Raw genomic sequence first — 16,635 nt, 5'->3', positions numbered from 1 at the left:
AACACCTTTTTGCATGTGCCAGGAAGATGATGCATGACTGAGGAAGGGGGAGGGGGGGGGGGGGGTTGAGGGGGGGTTGTTACGGCCCAAAAGAATTCCACCAGTGACCCTAATCGCGGGGGCTTGTTGACATCCTTCCTGTGGGCGGGTGTTCAGTAGAGGGGCGAGTGGAGGGTGTTTTGTCATTTTTCCTTCCCATTCTCAGGTAGGGTAATCACATTTATTCTCTTTTGCTCAGATGGTGCTGTCAAAGCTGATCTGCACGATTGCGTGTGATAAGTCCCCTTTCCTGTCACTGCCGGAGAAGGAGAAGGATAATCCTGAGAATGTGTGAGTGTGTGTGTGTGTGTGTGTGTGTGTGTGTGTGTGTGTGTGTGTGTGTGTGTGTAATGTGTGGGCGTGTGTTTGAATTACGGAGAGGAGAGAGAGAGAGAGAGAGAGAGAGAGAGAGATAGAGAGAGAGAGAGTTTACAGTACCATACTGCTGGTTTCACGGCCTCTCATCTCTGTTACATAATTGGTCTGAGAGGACATGCTTCATGGAATGTTCCGGTGCAAATTTTCCTCTATAATTAGCTTGATGACAATATCGAGATGCTGCTTCATCTCTTAATTAGCTTATAAAGCTCTGGGTCCTTACTTCAAAATTAGTCAAGATAAACAAGCATGCATGGTGCATCCTGCCCCCCGGCTGTCATAACGCATTTTGATTGCCCCAATTACCTCCACTTTGTTCTTATAACACGAAGACTGTTTGGTGAAAGTGTTGGGAACGGAGAGTCCACCTCATGCTAATATGGCACGCTAGCGGTCTGTGCTACCTGTCAGCCTCCTCCCTTTGAAGGCCCACCCCACCATTATGGAATATAAAGTGCTGGGTGGACAAGGAAGACCAGGAGGTTATTTGTCTGTTTTTTCTTCCAGAATGTTCCATGGCAGCCACCTTCTAAATATGCATGACTTGCTTTTAGCATGATTTTCTGAAAATACTATTCACTTGTCCCTTACCATTTAGTTGACAGAATAATAATTTACAAAAACAACAAAGACAAAGACAGACAAAAGAAAATGATGAAAGGCAAACTCATCTCTCTTTTTTTTTTACTGTCTCAGTAATTGACAATGTTTTAATGCGTTAGTAATGAAGGGAAGGCCTACTGTATGCATTCTTTTTGTAATGAAGGGAAGACTTAATATATGCATGTCTGCCTGCTGTCTCTGCCCTTTGTGTTTGAGTTCTCTTCTGTTGAGGGCCTCTTATGTAGTAGAGGGATGGTAATGAATAGAGGTGGAAGGCAGGGCTAGGCTATGTTTTCATAGACCTCTCTCACACACACACAAAGAAACAAACTCAACTCTTCCAAACATAAGGCCGGTTTATACTTGTGCATACAATATATGCCGTAGGTGTAACTACACATCTACACATCTACACAACAACTGTGATTGGTCTGCTTGGTAGCATCGCATGTCCTCCTGCGCATTTCCTCCTGCGCATTTCCTCCTGCGCATTTCCGGCTGCTCCTTCTTCCCTGCGAAATTAGTTGAACGTCAGTTGAACGAACGTGGACCATTTAGAGGAATTTGTACAACTCTTCTTCGCCCCATTACAACACACCAGCACACTAGTATAAATGCTCAGAACCGCGTAGGCCGCGTGTGTAAGCTCCGACTACAAGTCAGCCTTCACCAACAGCGATACACACACAAACACACACACACACACACACACACACACACACACACACACACACACACACACACACACACACACACACACTCAACTCTCCCTTATCTCCTCTCACACAGATACACCCATGAACACACACACACACAGAGACCCAGATTTACTGAGGGCACTCACAGTCGCACACACACACATACACACACACACACACACACACACACACACACACACACACACACACACACACACACACACACCTAAACCATCTAAACCATCCTCCCTCATGTAGACAGACCCTCCCAAATGAATCTTCCCCCTTCCTTCGACACCCCTGTCATGTCTCTTTTAAACTAATGAGACCAGCTGACATTGCACGCCTCAGTCTTCTGAGTCCAAACGTCCCTCCCGTCGCCTGCAGATGAAGAGATTCATACTCATCCCCACCCCTGGAGACGTTTCTCGCGTGATGGACGCCCATGAGACAAAGCATCCAGTTGGACGTTTTGCAAGATGCCGCCTCACGCATTCCAACACTGCGACACTAAAACTGCTACACGGCTCGCAGGCTTCGGAGGGGGGGGAGGAGTTGTGACACGAGTTGTGACAGTTAGCAGTCGGCAGGCTGACAACTGGCGAGGCAGCAGGGGCTGTTTCCAACTCTCTGCTCTTGGAATACATACAAATGTTTCGATTTTTTTGTTTTGTTCTGTTTTTGTTTTCACGTTTTTTTTTTCTTCTCCCCCTTGGTTTTAAATCCCCCCATGCATTTTTGAACGGCCTCCAAGCCGATTTCTGATTATGGCTTTGGAATATTCATGACTCGTGCCGAAGCTACAACACTTGCGTCCCTTGTGCCTTCTCTATTATTGATAAAGCCTCCATCATAATCACTGAAACACTAAGAAAGGTCTTTGAGGCACACAACAATGCCTAATTGTTGTTTAGTGAGACAGCACTAAGCAGCACGTTTTATCCAAGCACTTCGCTATGCGTTGTTACATTGCTTCATTAATAACTCCTTTCATGCCCGCTTCAATTGCCAAGTATGTTATCGTGACAGTTAAAACACAAGCAGTGGACTGAGAGAGACGTTTAAGCCACGGAACATTAAGGAATTCAGGGAAGTTCTTTTTTGGGTAGTTCTATATTATGTCAGTGACTAGGCAACCAAAGACAGTTAGTCGCCGAGCAACCCAATCACGCAGCCTATGTCTCACTGTCACACAAATGTCAGACGGGCGTTAGCTGGCAAACCCTATAAATAATAATCACTGCCATGAAGGATGGTCCCCCATTCCATCTCGGCTCCCTCTCCCGCACCGCCTCATGTTTTTATTCCCTGTGTTTCCAGATTACAGTGTCTCTTATTTATAAGCCATTGGTGGCAAGGAGGCAAGCGTGTGATGGATTTCCTAAATAAAGCATCCTGTGGTGTCAGATGATAGTTTAACCTGGGAGGCAAGGTTTGTCGAAATTGTCTTTGGGATATCAGTACCCGGGATCCAATTTTCATAATGAACAGTCGATCACTCCCCCTACATCCTCCTGAGGCTTTTGTGTGTGACTCAAAGATGACGGCCGCTCCAGGCACGCTGTCATGAAGCGGTCTGTCACACTGTGAAGTCAGAGATTGCATCACCACATCCTGGCACATTCTTCCTCTGCCTTCCTCCTCCTTTCTGCAACCCATAACACCCCCCCCAGCATATTGCGACTCGAACCTCAGAGCTGAACATGGAGTCAGAATGAGAGGGATGGAAAAGTCTGACATGAGTCCCTGATGGAGAGTGAAGGGAGGTGTCACCTGGAGGCGAATACTCTGACAAGTGATGAAGGCCCTGTGGTCTGCTCGCTAAATGCTACACACAGACGTTGCGTCAGATGCTAAGATTGAACAGCAATAATAGACCGGGCCGGTGGTTTTGATAGTACTGACTTGGGTAAAATGAGATGGTGGGCTGTTAAATAACTCGGAGGGTCAGACGTTCCCCCGGGGCCTAGGCTGTGGTTTTCCTGACGTTCGCAAGCTGACAAGGGGAGCCGACACTCCCTCTGTCAGGGGCAGAGAGAACAAAGCACTGTGGGATGAACCCTACAGTTCAAACCCTGTCATTACCTGCAGCGGGAGACTCTTTTGCTCTTGTCGTGTCGCAGCTTAGCGTGCTAACCTGTCTTCCCAGCTCTGTGAAGATAAGTGTGTGGCCCAGCTCATGTTTGGTGGTCTCAAGAGTTATTCTGTGGAGTTATGCATCTACACATAGACATCATTAACCAGACACGGTTCTCTAAACTGCCTGGCAGCACTGCAAACCTAGAAAAGAAAGGTGTTTTAGTCAGTAGCTGTGCTGAGATTTATGGGGGAAATCTGTCACGCTTTACATCTGGAGTCAGAACTGGTTGACTGGCTAACTGGCTCAGTCAGGCAAGCCTGGCAACACCCAGCGGCTGTCGCAGAGAGTTTCCGCGCACCCCCACAGATCGCTCGCCACCCCTCAGATGTCTCCGCTGGACTGCCATTGAGAGAGCGTGTCAGCCGGAGTTGTGTGTGCATTCTCTCTTCACGCTTGAGTTAGCCAAAGCGAGTGCATGCTAACAAAGTCCCAGTGCTACGTTCCAAAACACAGAAGGTTGTTGCCAGAGTTGGAGTATTAGCTTGTCTGAGCAACGGATATCTAGCCGATCTAGTGTTTACTAGGAAGGGAGGTCAAACTTGCTCCAACCTCCAACCAGCTTTAGCTTAGTGTTAACTCAGTTATCATGTAACTGCTCAGATTTTTACTGACAAAGAAAGCAAAGCCCGGACCAACCTCCAAACAGCTTTAGCTTAGCACTAACTCAGTTTCCGTGTAGCAATCCCATTTTTTTCTGAGCATGGAAGTAAAACCTACTCCAACCCTGAGCAGATTTAGCGTAATGCTAACTCAAAAAAGTGCTGCTTTGATAAAGAAAAGGAGGTGGAGAAGCACAGATGTGGAGGCTATACCATGGTGTTCCAACGCAAACAGGGAGATCAGGGGGACCCTCCGTGAAGGTAATAAACCCAGCATTGACAAATCTCCTCCCTCCCTCGGCACGGCCACGTCTTTGTTGCTCTGTCTCACTGCGCATGAGAGTGGAATGTGACGAAGGCTATCAGTGCTCTCCACAAGCCTCCACCTCACTGCCATGGAAGAAACCCCCTCTGGCCAAACCCCGACCTACATCTGCCCACTGCCAGAGCACTGAGGAGTTTGGTGGCGGCCGCAGTTGAAAAGCGCTTGCACTTCTCATCTTCTCAGCTCTTCTCTTCCACCGCTATTTCTCTTTTTTTTTTTTGTGGAGAAGTCCCACACATGACCACTGTAGTGTCATTTGATTCGCACAAAAAGTGAAAAGAAAAAAAGAATACACTTGGGAATGAAGTCATACATAATTTAGTAGACACTGTGTGTTAACTGAGGACTGTATCAAAGAGAAGCACTCAATTCATTTGTTTTCTCCCGCGCATGTCTGCTAAAACTGCTCACCCGCATGTACCATCCAATACCCAGGGCACAAAATGACACTCCTGGGCAGCCGACTATGCATCAAAACATTCATTTGAACCCAGTGTGTGTTTTCATTTTGTCTCGCTCGCTCTCCTCTTTACAGCTTCCATCTCTCCAATAAAATATTTATCTTTCTATCTAAAACATTTTGGGGGTTTTATTTGATTACTCCCCAAACACCATCTCTCATCTTGTGCCATCGACTATCGACACATAGAAATAATGTATAGTTTTTAATGTATAGGTTTTAATGTATAAGTTTTAATGTGTAGGTTTTTTACAGCATGTCTTTTAACAGCTTAGCAGAACACAGGGCTCTTCTGGGGGTACTCACTCTCTCAAAAGCTGAGCAAATCAGGAGGCTGGGAAGGAAGAACAAAGAGTACCTGCGTTCAAAGGGCCCAAGATGTCCAGTGCCCGGATAGTCATCAACTAGCCTTGAAGAGAGAGAGAGTGAGACAGACAGACAGACAGACAGAGAGAGAGTCACTGAGAGAGGGAATAATGTATGTAATGAACAGGCTTCCTTTGACCTTCAAGTTTAATCGTTCGTTGCCCTCTCATGATCTACGTGGGTGTCTCTTCCTGATATGATATGGATGCAATAACTGATGTAATTGGCCTCCAGTCTCGTACCCTCAGTGCTTCTGGTAACCACCGGGTCTTCTTTAGAAACTACAGAAAAGGAAGGAAAGAAAAAATACTTTTTTTCAGAAACAAATGTAGTGGTTTATGTTAATATTGCTTGAAAAAATCCAATCTTCTATTGCTTTTAAATTGTCGCAAAACTCTTGTGGAAGGCACTCGAGTTAGCGTGTCAAGGTTCCGATGGCATATATTATGTGCATGCAGTCATCGAGGAAAGAAAATGGCCCAAGGCTTTTTCAGGCCTCCGGAGACAAAATGAAACTGGGTTGTTTTACTGAAACAGATGAGGACTTAACAAAATGGAGGGAAATGGAGAACGCGCACAAGAGAGAGAGAGACATAGAGAGAGAATGAGAACATCTGTGAATGGGAAAAAAAAATAGAAACACCAGTCACAACAAGCTCTGAAGAGTGTTCCATAGATCATTTAAAACCAGTGGTAGAGACGTCGAGTGCTTTCTCCTCTCCATGCTCTGCTAGGCTTTGGCGAACGCAAAGCAGCAGATGTTGCACACAAATACAAAACAAGACGAGCAGAGAGAGAAAGAGAGAGAGAGCAGATAACTTTGAGATCGCCAAACAGCTTTAGAGGAGCTTTGAAGCAGCTTTTCTCTCTTCTATCTTCTTTTGGTGAATTTCCGCTCGGCGGCCCAAGATTGTGCCTGCTGCCAGTAATTGGCGTTAGCCTCGGCGTTCTGCTCCCCGAAGTCCACAGGACGGTCGGCTCGGGCTGTTTTGTTTTTTGCGCGAGGGGCAGGGAGGTCAGCGAAGCGTTATGATGCGAACATGTTTGTCTCCATTAGGGGCCTGTGACTTGCCTCCTGGGCTTTGTGTGTGTGTGTCTGGCTCTCTCCATCTGTCAGACTGGGTCAGAGAGCAGTGTGGGGTGGGGTTGGGGCAGGGTGGGGTGGGGGTGGTGGGATGAGGGACGCTGTGTGGGAGCTGAACCAGTGACCCTGGAGGGCCCCGAACCGAACCGCTCCCCCCCCCACACCCCACCCCAGCCTCCTCAGTGACATCGCTCAGTGTCTGAGAGAGGCAGAAAAAACAAAAACGCTACTCAGAGCAGGGTTTTTTAGTGTGTGTGTGTGTGTGTGTGTGTGTGTGTGTGTGTGTTTGTGTGTGCATACATGTGTTATCTCGGGGCTTCGAGAGAAGAAATCGCTGTATACAGATCCGCAAAGGGAGCCACACTTCCACCTCAAAACATGTTTTTTTTTGTTGTTGTTTACTTTCCTCGGGAATGCTGGGAGATCTCAGTATTCATCTGTGATTGCTTCCATCGCTCTGAGAAAGTCTGTCAATCAAGCAAGTGTTTTTTTTCCCCTTAACTGCAAAGCAATGGCCCAGAGATAGAAAGAGAGAGAAGGAGAGAGAGAGAAAGAAAGAGAGAGAGAGTGCTGAGATTGCTTACGGGGGTAAACGTGGCTGTAAAGTATAATTTAAAGGATAGGGGTCTGATAAGGACACCTCTCTCTCACTCCCCTGCGGTCTCTTTCATTGTTTCACTACCTCTCTCTCTCTCTCTCTCTCTCTCTCTCTCTCCTTCTCATGGTGTATCTCCCTGTGGATTTTGTGTTGAGGCTGTAACTTAATAATTAGATCTAATTACGTTCACTGACTCTAAATGGCAAGGAGAAAGTCGATGAAAAGGCAGGTTGCAGAAGCATAAGACTTCAAGCATCTTATACATGTTCTATGGAGTACCAATTTGGGCAGTGCCTCAAAACACCAGGACCAAATAATAACATAGATCATAGTCATTTAAAATGAAGTTAGTCATTTTAATTCCTCGAAATCTTCACAGAACTTACAAAGTAATGACCCCTGGCTACACCCTCTCATTGGTTCAAAAGGAAAGTCCACTCTATTGTAGATTTAGTCGGCGCTGTGTATATTCTTGCTCTCTCTATCCCTCCCTCCCATCATCTCTCTCGCCCTCCCTCCATTTGTCTCTCTCTCTCCCTCTTTCTTTCTTTCATCATTTCTCTCTCTCTCTCTCTCTCTCTCTCTGTTTCTTTGTCGGCCCCAGAAGAGAGGCGATATGAATCTTCAGATGATAAGAGGGGTTCTGTGAAGTTAGCACTGGCATGGTCCACCTGCTCTCTGAAGCTCTAATTACCATTGTCTGTTTGCCTCCAGCCCTAATTAAATCACAGATATCACGAGCGATAACTTAAAAAAAGGAGGGGGGGGGGGGGGGAGAAAAGGAGGGGGAAAAAACAAGTGTATGAAAGGAGTTTCAGCTTTCTGCATCCAGAGGGGCGTTAGGCGCCAGGCAAACAGACAGCGGCCACAGAGGAAGCTAATTGTTCTTCGTCGCTGCCGCCCGCTCTCGCGCTCTCTGTTGTCTGAAAGGAACACCGCGATAAGCGCCAGGCTAACACTGCAACAATGGGGGACACAGAAAATGAACAGCTGAGCGAGGGAGGAGAGACGGGGTGAGAAAAAGAGAACGAAGGAGAGAGAGTGAGAGAAAGAGAATGAGAGAGAGAGAGAGAGAGAGAGAGAGAGTAAGAGAATGAGAGAGAGAGAGAGGGACAAAGACCCGGAGTTAGCAGAGGCAGAAAACTTGTACACGTCATTGTGACATGGCAGACACAAGCAAACTCCCAGAGCCTCCATTGTGTCTCGTTTAAAAGGGAAACAAAGACTGAATCAATGCACAGGTGAGGTGGGGCTGTTTCAGAGTCGACTGCGACAAAACTAGAGATTAAGACACGCCTGCCTGTGCAATTCATAACCTAAAAGGGCCTCACTAATATTCTTTGTCCTCAAGCAGAAATAGTCAAGGTGAGAACAATACAGCACCCAACCCATAAACAGAAAATGGGGAAATAACTTTACATTATTGTTCCTAAGCATCTTTTGCAGGTGTATTTGCATGCCTCGGGATCAGTTGAGTTCTGTCCCGTTATCCTATTCGTCCTACTCATCACTCCTGGGTCGTGGTTCCGCGCACCTCCGCACACGTGGAGCTGACCCTAATTAAAGCTTCCTCCGGGGTGCTGTTGTAGAGATTCACTAATTAGATCACCACGGCAGCAGGTCAGAGAGGGCACATGCAGAGTTATGCAGATAGGGATAGTTAGATGGTGGGGGGAGAAAGATAGAAAGAAAGAAAGAAAGAAAGAGAGAGAGAGAGAGAGAAAGAAAGAGGGAGTGAGAGGGGGTGGAAGATGTAGAGTGAGATAATGTGAGAGCAGAGCTGGAGCAATGAAATAAATATGACTCACAGGATGGAGGGGAGGATGGATGAGGGTGTGGGAGAGAGGGGGAGAGAGGGGGGAGAAAGGGAGAGGGAAAATGTGGTAAAAGCCCTGTTCTGTACTGAGGACATCACTGTGGTGCATGTCCAGAGCTGTTGTTTTATAAATAATGGGCAAGTCTTGCTTCTGTTGGGTGATACATGACAGTGTGTGTTTCTGTCCCCCTCTGTCTCTCTCTTCATACACACACACACACACACACACACACACACACACACACACACACACACACACATTCTACAAAAAAGAGAAAGTAACTCACAAAATTATAACAATATAGATACAAATCTAGGATGAAGAAGATAATATAATGATAATACATAATACCTATCGTGATAAGATGATTATAATAATACAGATCATATCTATTTTAATATTTCAAACAGAAAAGTACATTTAGCTGTGGTTCATATCTGATATCTGAGGCGCAGGTGATGCACTTAACCATGATGCAGCAGATAGCAGCATCAGGCCTCTTTGTTTCTGACACAATGCCAAGGTCAATGGAGGATTGATTGAATAGAAGCGTCCATTTTGGATTGCTGTTGTGCCGTGCTGCATGAGAGGGGAGACTTGAGATCCAAAAGTGATGAGAATTGACCCAGGTGAAATGGTCCCATTTTGGTCTACAGATTCCATTTTCACCCTGTGACAGATAGGCAGCTGTAGGACTTGCACTTGTACTGTGCCCATTTTGGATGTACTGATTGGACGGTTGTTGTGAGTCTTGATGCCTTGATGGCTGCGCGTGGCTCAGAGGGCTGTGAGAGTTTTTTTTTTTTTTCCACTCGAGGTTCAGTAAATGCTCTAATTACACCATCGATCAAAACATTTTAACATGACAGGATTTGTGTATGTGTGATGACTTTCCCATCATGAGCAAGTGCCACTCACACACACACACACACACACACACACACACACACACCACTTTAAAAGCAATGTATTAGCGTGAGGAGAGTTGAATGATGCATGTCAACAGTTCTTTTTTAAACCCTCCCTGTGATATCCTGTCAGGCCTTGATAGTCGCATCTCTGAAAGACCAATGGCATCTACTTGGGGGAACATTAGTGCAATCCTACTGTGCACTGACACCACACTGCAGTCACCGTGTCAGGAAATCTCCCGCTGAAACCCAATTTACAGGGCAAGATTAACTCCCTATCACCTAGTGCAGACTGTGGAGAAATCAATATATATCAATAATAAGTGTCTGTGGTATAATATTAGAGCCAGGTCTTAATATCCATTGAATAGTGAAAGACCTACTGTGCCAATGCTCCCAAGGTTCACATAATGTAACATGGTATGAGCGAATCTATAATCATTGGCTCAGTTTCTAGCAACCATAGACTGAGTCATTTTAGAACATTACCGTACAATTTGTGTACTTAGTCGTGAATATATTTTCATTACAGAACCAGACATGTCGGAATTTCCTCTGTGGGAATGTTGGGAAGTTAATGTCTCGTGTGTCAGTGATTTTGAGACAAAAGACCATACATTGAAGGGTCCAGCAACCTAAGTGCAACCTCTTACCTCCATAGTTTGACACACAGGGAAACTGTGTCGTTTAAAAATCCCAGCACAACTAAAAAAAATATGGTTTATCACGGAACGCCATTGTTTGTTTGTTTAAAGAATGGCACTTCATAGTCTGCGGGACTCAAAGACCCAGTTGTCATGGAAACGGTTGCACTGCAGGGGGGCCTTCGTAATGCCACCTCACGCTGCTCTCTTGAATTAGCGTGTAATCCAACGCTAATCCACGAAATATGCCTGAATCATTGAGTGTCCCGTTTGGCCTTAAGAGATGCAAATTATTGCTGCACACCACATTCTGTTTCCCCAATTACGCCAGCATTTCCTTTTACGGAGATCTGGAGACCTTTATTGTTTTTTATGGTTCAACAAATGCTTTAGCTGCTATGCGGTGCTGCCTCATAACTGCAGCATAAAAGGACAGAGGATAACTTTTATGGTTTTCTCACTTTTTAATGACGACTTGGGCCTGAACACACTGTAACTGGCATTACTTTAACTTTTACACTGACATTATTTACCAAGTTTTGAAAAAGCTGTAAATCTTAATAAATATGTGTGAAATTAAGCATTCTAATTATTGGCTTGTGCCAGAGTAGATTCTCATGGGTTTTCTTTTCAAGCTCTAAAGCCATTTTCCAAATTATTTCTGTCAAGAGCTCACACAAACACAATCAGAGCTCGGGTGTGATAGATTCAACACTATAACAAACGCTACAATATTTTTAATCACATCCCTTCGGACTAAACACCACATTTGCTTTGAAAATCCTCAGTGCAAAACTAATATTTTTGATCTCTTTCTCTCTTCTTTTTGTGTGTTTGATTCGCAGGCAAGCTGACCCTCCAAGTCTAAACTCTATGAAACAGTTGATGCGGTGCCTGGCGGTCGGAAACCATGACTTATAGCTGCGTTCCACAACACCATTCCTCGTCATCGTTGAAGACCTAAAGTGGGGAGCACACCCGCTGCCATGTGGCCTGTACAGCTGTGAGAAGCCCCAGAGACACCCCTTTTTTCCTTTGTCTCTTTGCTCGGACCTCCTTGCTCTCTCTCTCTCTCTCTCTCTCTCTCTCTCTTTGTCTCTCTATCTCCCACAGCTGCTTGTTCCTTTCTTTCAGGTTGAACCAAAATTCTACCCCAAGCCCTTCTCCTTCTGTTGCATTTCCATTTTTTTTCTACTCTTAAGGAAATCCTCCCCCTAGCGATCGCTCATAGCATGGCCAGCAGGACCTGCCCTCCCAGCGGCACCCCTCTCAGCCTCTCGCTCCTCCTCGCTCTCCCTGTGATTGCGCTGGTCTCGCTGTGCCTGCCAGGCCTGGCACGTGGCGACTGCTGGCTCATCGAAGGAGAGAAGGGCTATGTGTGGTTGGCCATCTGCAGCCAGAACCAGCCGCCATACGAGACCTTCCCGCTGCAGATCAACAACACGGTGCAAGACCTCCGGCTGAACGAGAACAAGCTCAAGGCCATCTTCTTCAGCTCGCTGAGCCGCTTCGCCAACCTCACCGAACTCAACCTCACCAAAAATGAGATCTCCTACATCGAGGACGGCGCCTTCGCCAGCCAGGCCAATCTGCAGGTGCTGCAGCTGGGCTACAACAAGCTGACCAACCTGACCGAGGGCGTCCTCCGGGGCCTGGGCCGCATGAACAGCCTCTTCCTGCAGCACAATCTCATAGAGGTCATCGCCACCAATGCCTTCTGGGAGTGCCCGAGCCTCAGCAGCCTGGACCTGTCCTCCAACAAGCTGGCTCGGATCGACCCGAACACCTTCACCATACTCAACAGGCTCATTGTATGCGAGCTGGCCGGGAACCCTTTCCACTGCGGCTGCGAGCTCTACAGCTTCCTCACCTGGCTGGAGGCCTTCAACAACGTCACGCGCACCTATGACCGGCTGCAGTGCGAGACGCCAAAGGAGCTGTTCACCTACCCTCTGCTGAGCCCCGTGCCGGGGCACGGACGCAACGCACGGACCATCCTGGGGTCCGCGTGCCGGGACGGGATGATTTTCCCAGGGATACCCTCCCTGCCGCCCGACCTGGACGGGTCCGGGTATGGGCCCGATACGGCCCAGTCTGGGCCGTATCACCAGCCCACCGCCACATCCACGTCCCACCCATCCTACAGCATCAGCCTCAAGCTGCACACAGTGACCCCTCACTCGGCCTCCCTGCTGGTGCAGCTCCCCAGCCCGTTTAAGAAGATGTATATCCTCACACAGTACAACCACACCAGCGTGGCTGACATCGTGAACCTCAAGCTCAAGAAGGAGGTAGTCACCCTCAACAACCTGACTCCCCACACCAACTACACCTTCTGTGTGGCATCCATACGCAACTCCCAGCGCTACAACCACACCTGCGTGGATTTCACCACGCGCGTCGCCACGCTGGAGGGCGTGGACAGCAGCCGCTCCACCACCACGCACTACATCATGACCATCCTGGGCTGCCTGTTCGGCATGGTCATCGTGTTGGGCCTGGTCTACTACTGTCTGCGTCGGCGCCGAATGAAGGAGGAGAAGGAGAAGTCCATCAGTGTGAAGAAGACCATCTTGGAGATGCGCTACGGACCCGAGGCGGCTGCCGCCGCTGTCAATGACCCGTCCACACTGCAGAAGCTCCACGAGCAGAGCCACCATCACCACCATGGCAAGATGCCCTCGTCCACCTCCTCCAGCTTGGGTATGCTGCACGGCTCAGCCAACACCAGCTCCTCTCGCCTCTCCTCCCTCCCCCAGGTGGAGAAGATGGCCACTGCCTTCTCGGAGGCACTAGCCAGCAGTAAGGGGAACTACATGGACATACGCACCTCTGCCGGTGGCGAGGTCTGTGACGGAGGTGTGCCGGGAACTGGCGGGGTCGTCATGCGGTGTGAGAATGGACCCAACGGAGGCGAGGACTCCGACGACGACGGCCGAGGCTCCACCTCCGAGATCTCCACTATCGCCAAGGAGGTGGACAAAGTCAACCAGATCATCAACAACTGCATCGACGCACTCAAGCTCGACTCAGTGGCAGTGGCAGCTGCTGCCGCGGCGACAGTCACCACGGCAGACAACCTTGTACCCCCTTCACCTGCTTGCATCACAACTCTGCCCCAGAGGCTCATCCCCCTGTCTCCTGGCATCACCGAATCTTGCCATGTCCTTGCCTCCCCCAAAATCGCCCCTCCACCCCATGTCCCTCTGGTTCTGCCCCTTTCGGAGCGGCCTGGTATCAGTGGCGGGGGGTTTCTCTCCCCCCCATACCGGGACCCTCCCCCTGTGACAGCGGCACGGCCCATGCAAAGGCAGGTGAGTGCCGATGCTGCCGTGGTCGTAGTGGCTCCCGGGAAGACACGCTGCAGCGTCTCGTCCTCTGGCGGCTCTGTTAATAGCGCTTGTATGTACAGCCTTGACGTGCCCGAGCCGAGGAGCCCCAACTTGTGCAAGTACCCAGACAAAGGCAGCCCAGTGAGGTGCGGGGAGGTGCCCTTGGAGAGGCTTCCTCTGGTGGGTGTCCAGGGAAGTGGTGGAGGCGGGGGAGGCAGTGGCACCAGGGGAGGAGGTGGTGGCGGTGGGGGCAGTGGTGGTGGGGGTGGCTGTGGCGGTGTCGGAGGTGGTGGTGGAGGTGTAGGTGGCGGAGGCACTGGGCACCAGCAACAGCACCACCTAGAGGTGCACCCAGACTACCACTGCTCAGAACACCGGCACTCTTTCCCTGCCCTTTACTACGAGGGCGCCACCGACTCCCCCGCCCAAAAGGCCTCCTTCCTCAAGCCCCTCACACACACCAAGAGGGACGCGGCCTACTCCCAGCTCTCGCCCCGGCACCACAACTACTCGGGTTACTCCTCTAGCCCTGAGTACTCCTCCGAAAACACCCTTAGGATCTGGGAGCGCTTCCGCCCCTACAAGAAGAGCCCAAGAGAGGAGGCCTACATCGCCGCGGGACACGCCCTGCGGAAGAAAGTCCAGTTCGCCAAGGACGAAGACCTGCACGACATCCTTGACTACTGGAAGGGTGTGTCTGCCCAGCAGAAACTGTGAAGGGCGTGGGGTTGTCACGTCAACAGCAGCAGCAGTAGCAGTAACCCTAGTAACAGCAGAAGGGGGAAGCAGAAGGGGGCGATGATGATAGATTTTGTTGAGTGGGAGTGGGGGAGGGACACTCTTGAGATAGCAGAGCAGACTCCACTGCCAGGTGCTTTGGTCCCTCAAGGCCACCGTAGGAATGACTGTTGGGAGCAGCCAGGATCAAGCAGGTGTTTTCTTTCTCAGTTGAGTAGCCTGTGTATCATCACCCAACCACAATTGCACCACAAATGTGCCGTTTAAACAGCATTTTAATTCTACTGAAACTCACTCGAAATTTGTTTTTTTTCCCACACCCCCCCACCTGTGCTCTTTTCTATGTGGCAATTTGACGAGATAATGGAGGCAAATGAAGAGTCAGACCTGTTTGTTTTGTAAATGCCGTGTTTCCCTCTTCAGGGGGAAGATATTAAGTGATGCTTATCAAGTTAATTGTTCTAGACTTTAATTAGCAAGAAAAAAACAGGTGTGGATCCAGTATGCTTAGTGCCGCAGGGCAAAGCCTGGCCAGCCCTGGACCTACACTCAAGCACAGTGTGCTCATCGATTCGAAACAGTGCCACATGTCGCAGACTGTGCGTCGCAAAATAACCGCTTTTCATTTCGGTGGCAAGCATTCGGCAATGTTTTACATTTCATTTACTCGCTTCCTAGAGGCGCGGAGGGGACATCTGGGTATTGTGCTAAACTTATTCCAGCGTGGTTGGCATTTGCAACACAATCAATCCTTGTTTATTAATTTGGTGTGTTGCCATGTCGAGCACAGCACAGTAATTTGAGAAATGTTTTGGACTTTAAAATGAAGTGGGGGGTGGGGGGGGGGGAAATGACAGAAAATGGGAGCAAATAGCAAAGGAATAGAATCGGGCACATAACTGTAGATAATTGGGAAGGATAGTTTGCATATAGTCTCATAGACGGCAGTATGCTGTAGCATTACATTACACTCTTGGCAGCCAGGGAAAGGGACGTGGACAGATCGAGCGGGGAGGGGGAGAGTATGAAGGATGAACCTGGGTTTAATCTGTTTTCTCTAGTGGGAGACCAAACGTGCCAACATGGCAGGGAGTCTGGCCTGTTTGAGGCCGAGACTTTCTTTTTTGCCAGAGCCCCTTTTTGCACTCTCTGTTTTTCTCTATCTCTCTCACTTTGTTTTCTAATCATTTCAGGCAAGACGGGTTCAGAATGGGTTGCTGCAATGCTTTGTTTTGCTCGTTTATGACAGTGCTGAGTGAGATCTGAACAGCCGAGGAGAGATTGGAACAAGGTTTGAAGCATAGACCTCAGAAGTTCTTCATGTGCATCTGCATTTGGATAGGGACACAAAATGGATGCTGTGTCACGTCACATTGTCTTTATTTATGGATAATTAACTGTTCTTGCGTCTTTACAATGGAACTGTAATGTAGGTTGATCGAACCAATTACCCAACAAAGAACAGAGATGCCCGAAAGCTACATTTTTTTTTTCTGGAGCTGTTTTGCTTGCAAAGCTGCCTTGTCTTTGCCAGTTCTCACAAAAATAGCAAACCGAGATTTGAAATTCAGTGATTGACTGCTTGCTTTCTCTCTCTCTTCCCACTGCCAGTCCCAAAACCCACCAGCTTTTGGCCACGCCTTGTTTCTCTGACATCTTGTTTCTGAATATGACCCACTGATAAACCAGGGATAAGAAACGAGTTGCAGGGGTGGAGAAAACTTCAATTAATTCTCACATTTTCCCACCCATTTTTTATTATTGTTTGAATTGAAAAAAAATAGTTGAAGCCTTGTCTCTTTATATTATAATTGGCTAAATTAATTAGTAATTTTTTTTAGGTGTCTTGGGTCATGGTAGAGCTGATATTATTAGCTGCGCCAGGCTCAACAGATTTGATTGA

The 16,635-nt window shown here is 48.2% G+C and overlaps 1 protein-coding gene across 1 annotated transcript in view; it reads left to right on the top strand.

The window, feature by feature from the left end:
• The window catches only part of LOC105900238 (protein phosphatase 1 regulatory subunit 29-like), a 121,081-nt gene extending 105,510 nt beyond the window's left edge, over positions 1 to 15,571 (top strand). Inside the window, exon 3 of the mRNA XM_031562109.1 lies at positions 11,508 to 15,571. Coding sequence (XP_031417969.1) covers positions 11,895 to 14,711 — 2,817 coding nt within the window. The 5' untranslated portion in view covers positions 11,508 to 11,894 and the 3' untranslated portion in view covers positions 14,712 to 15,571. The remainder of the gene's footprint in view (positions 1 to 11,507) is intronic.
• Positions 15,572 to 16,635: the final 1,064 nt, after the last annotated feature.

The sequence above is a fragment of the Clupea harengus genome, chromosome 24 (assembly GCF_900700415.2).
Source record: "Clupea harengus chromosome 24, Ch_v2.0.2, whole genome shotgun sequence".
Classification (NCBI taxonomy): Eukaryota; Metazoa; Chordata; class Actinopteri; order Clupeiformes; family Clupeidae; genus Clupea; species Clupea harengus.
Note: the sequence above shows the minus strand (reverse complement) of the source record. Positions and strands in the feature narration are given on the sequence as shown.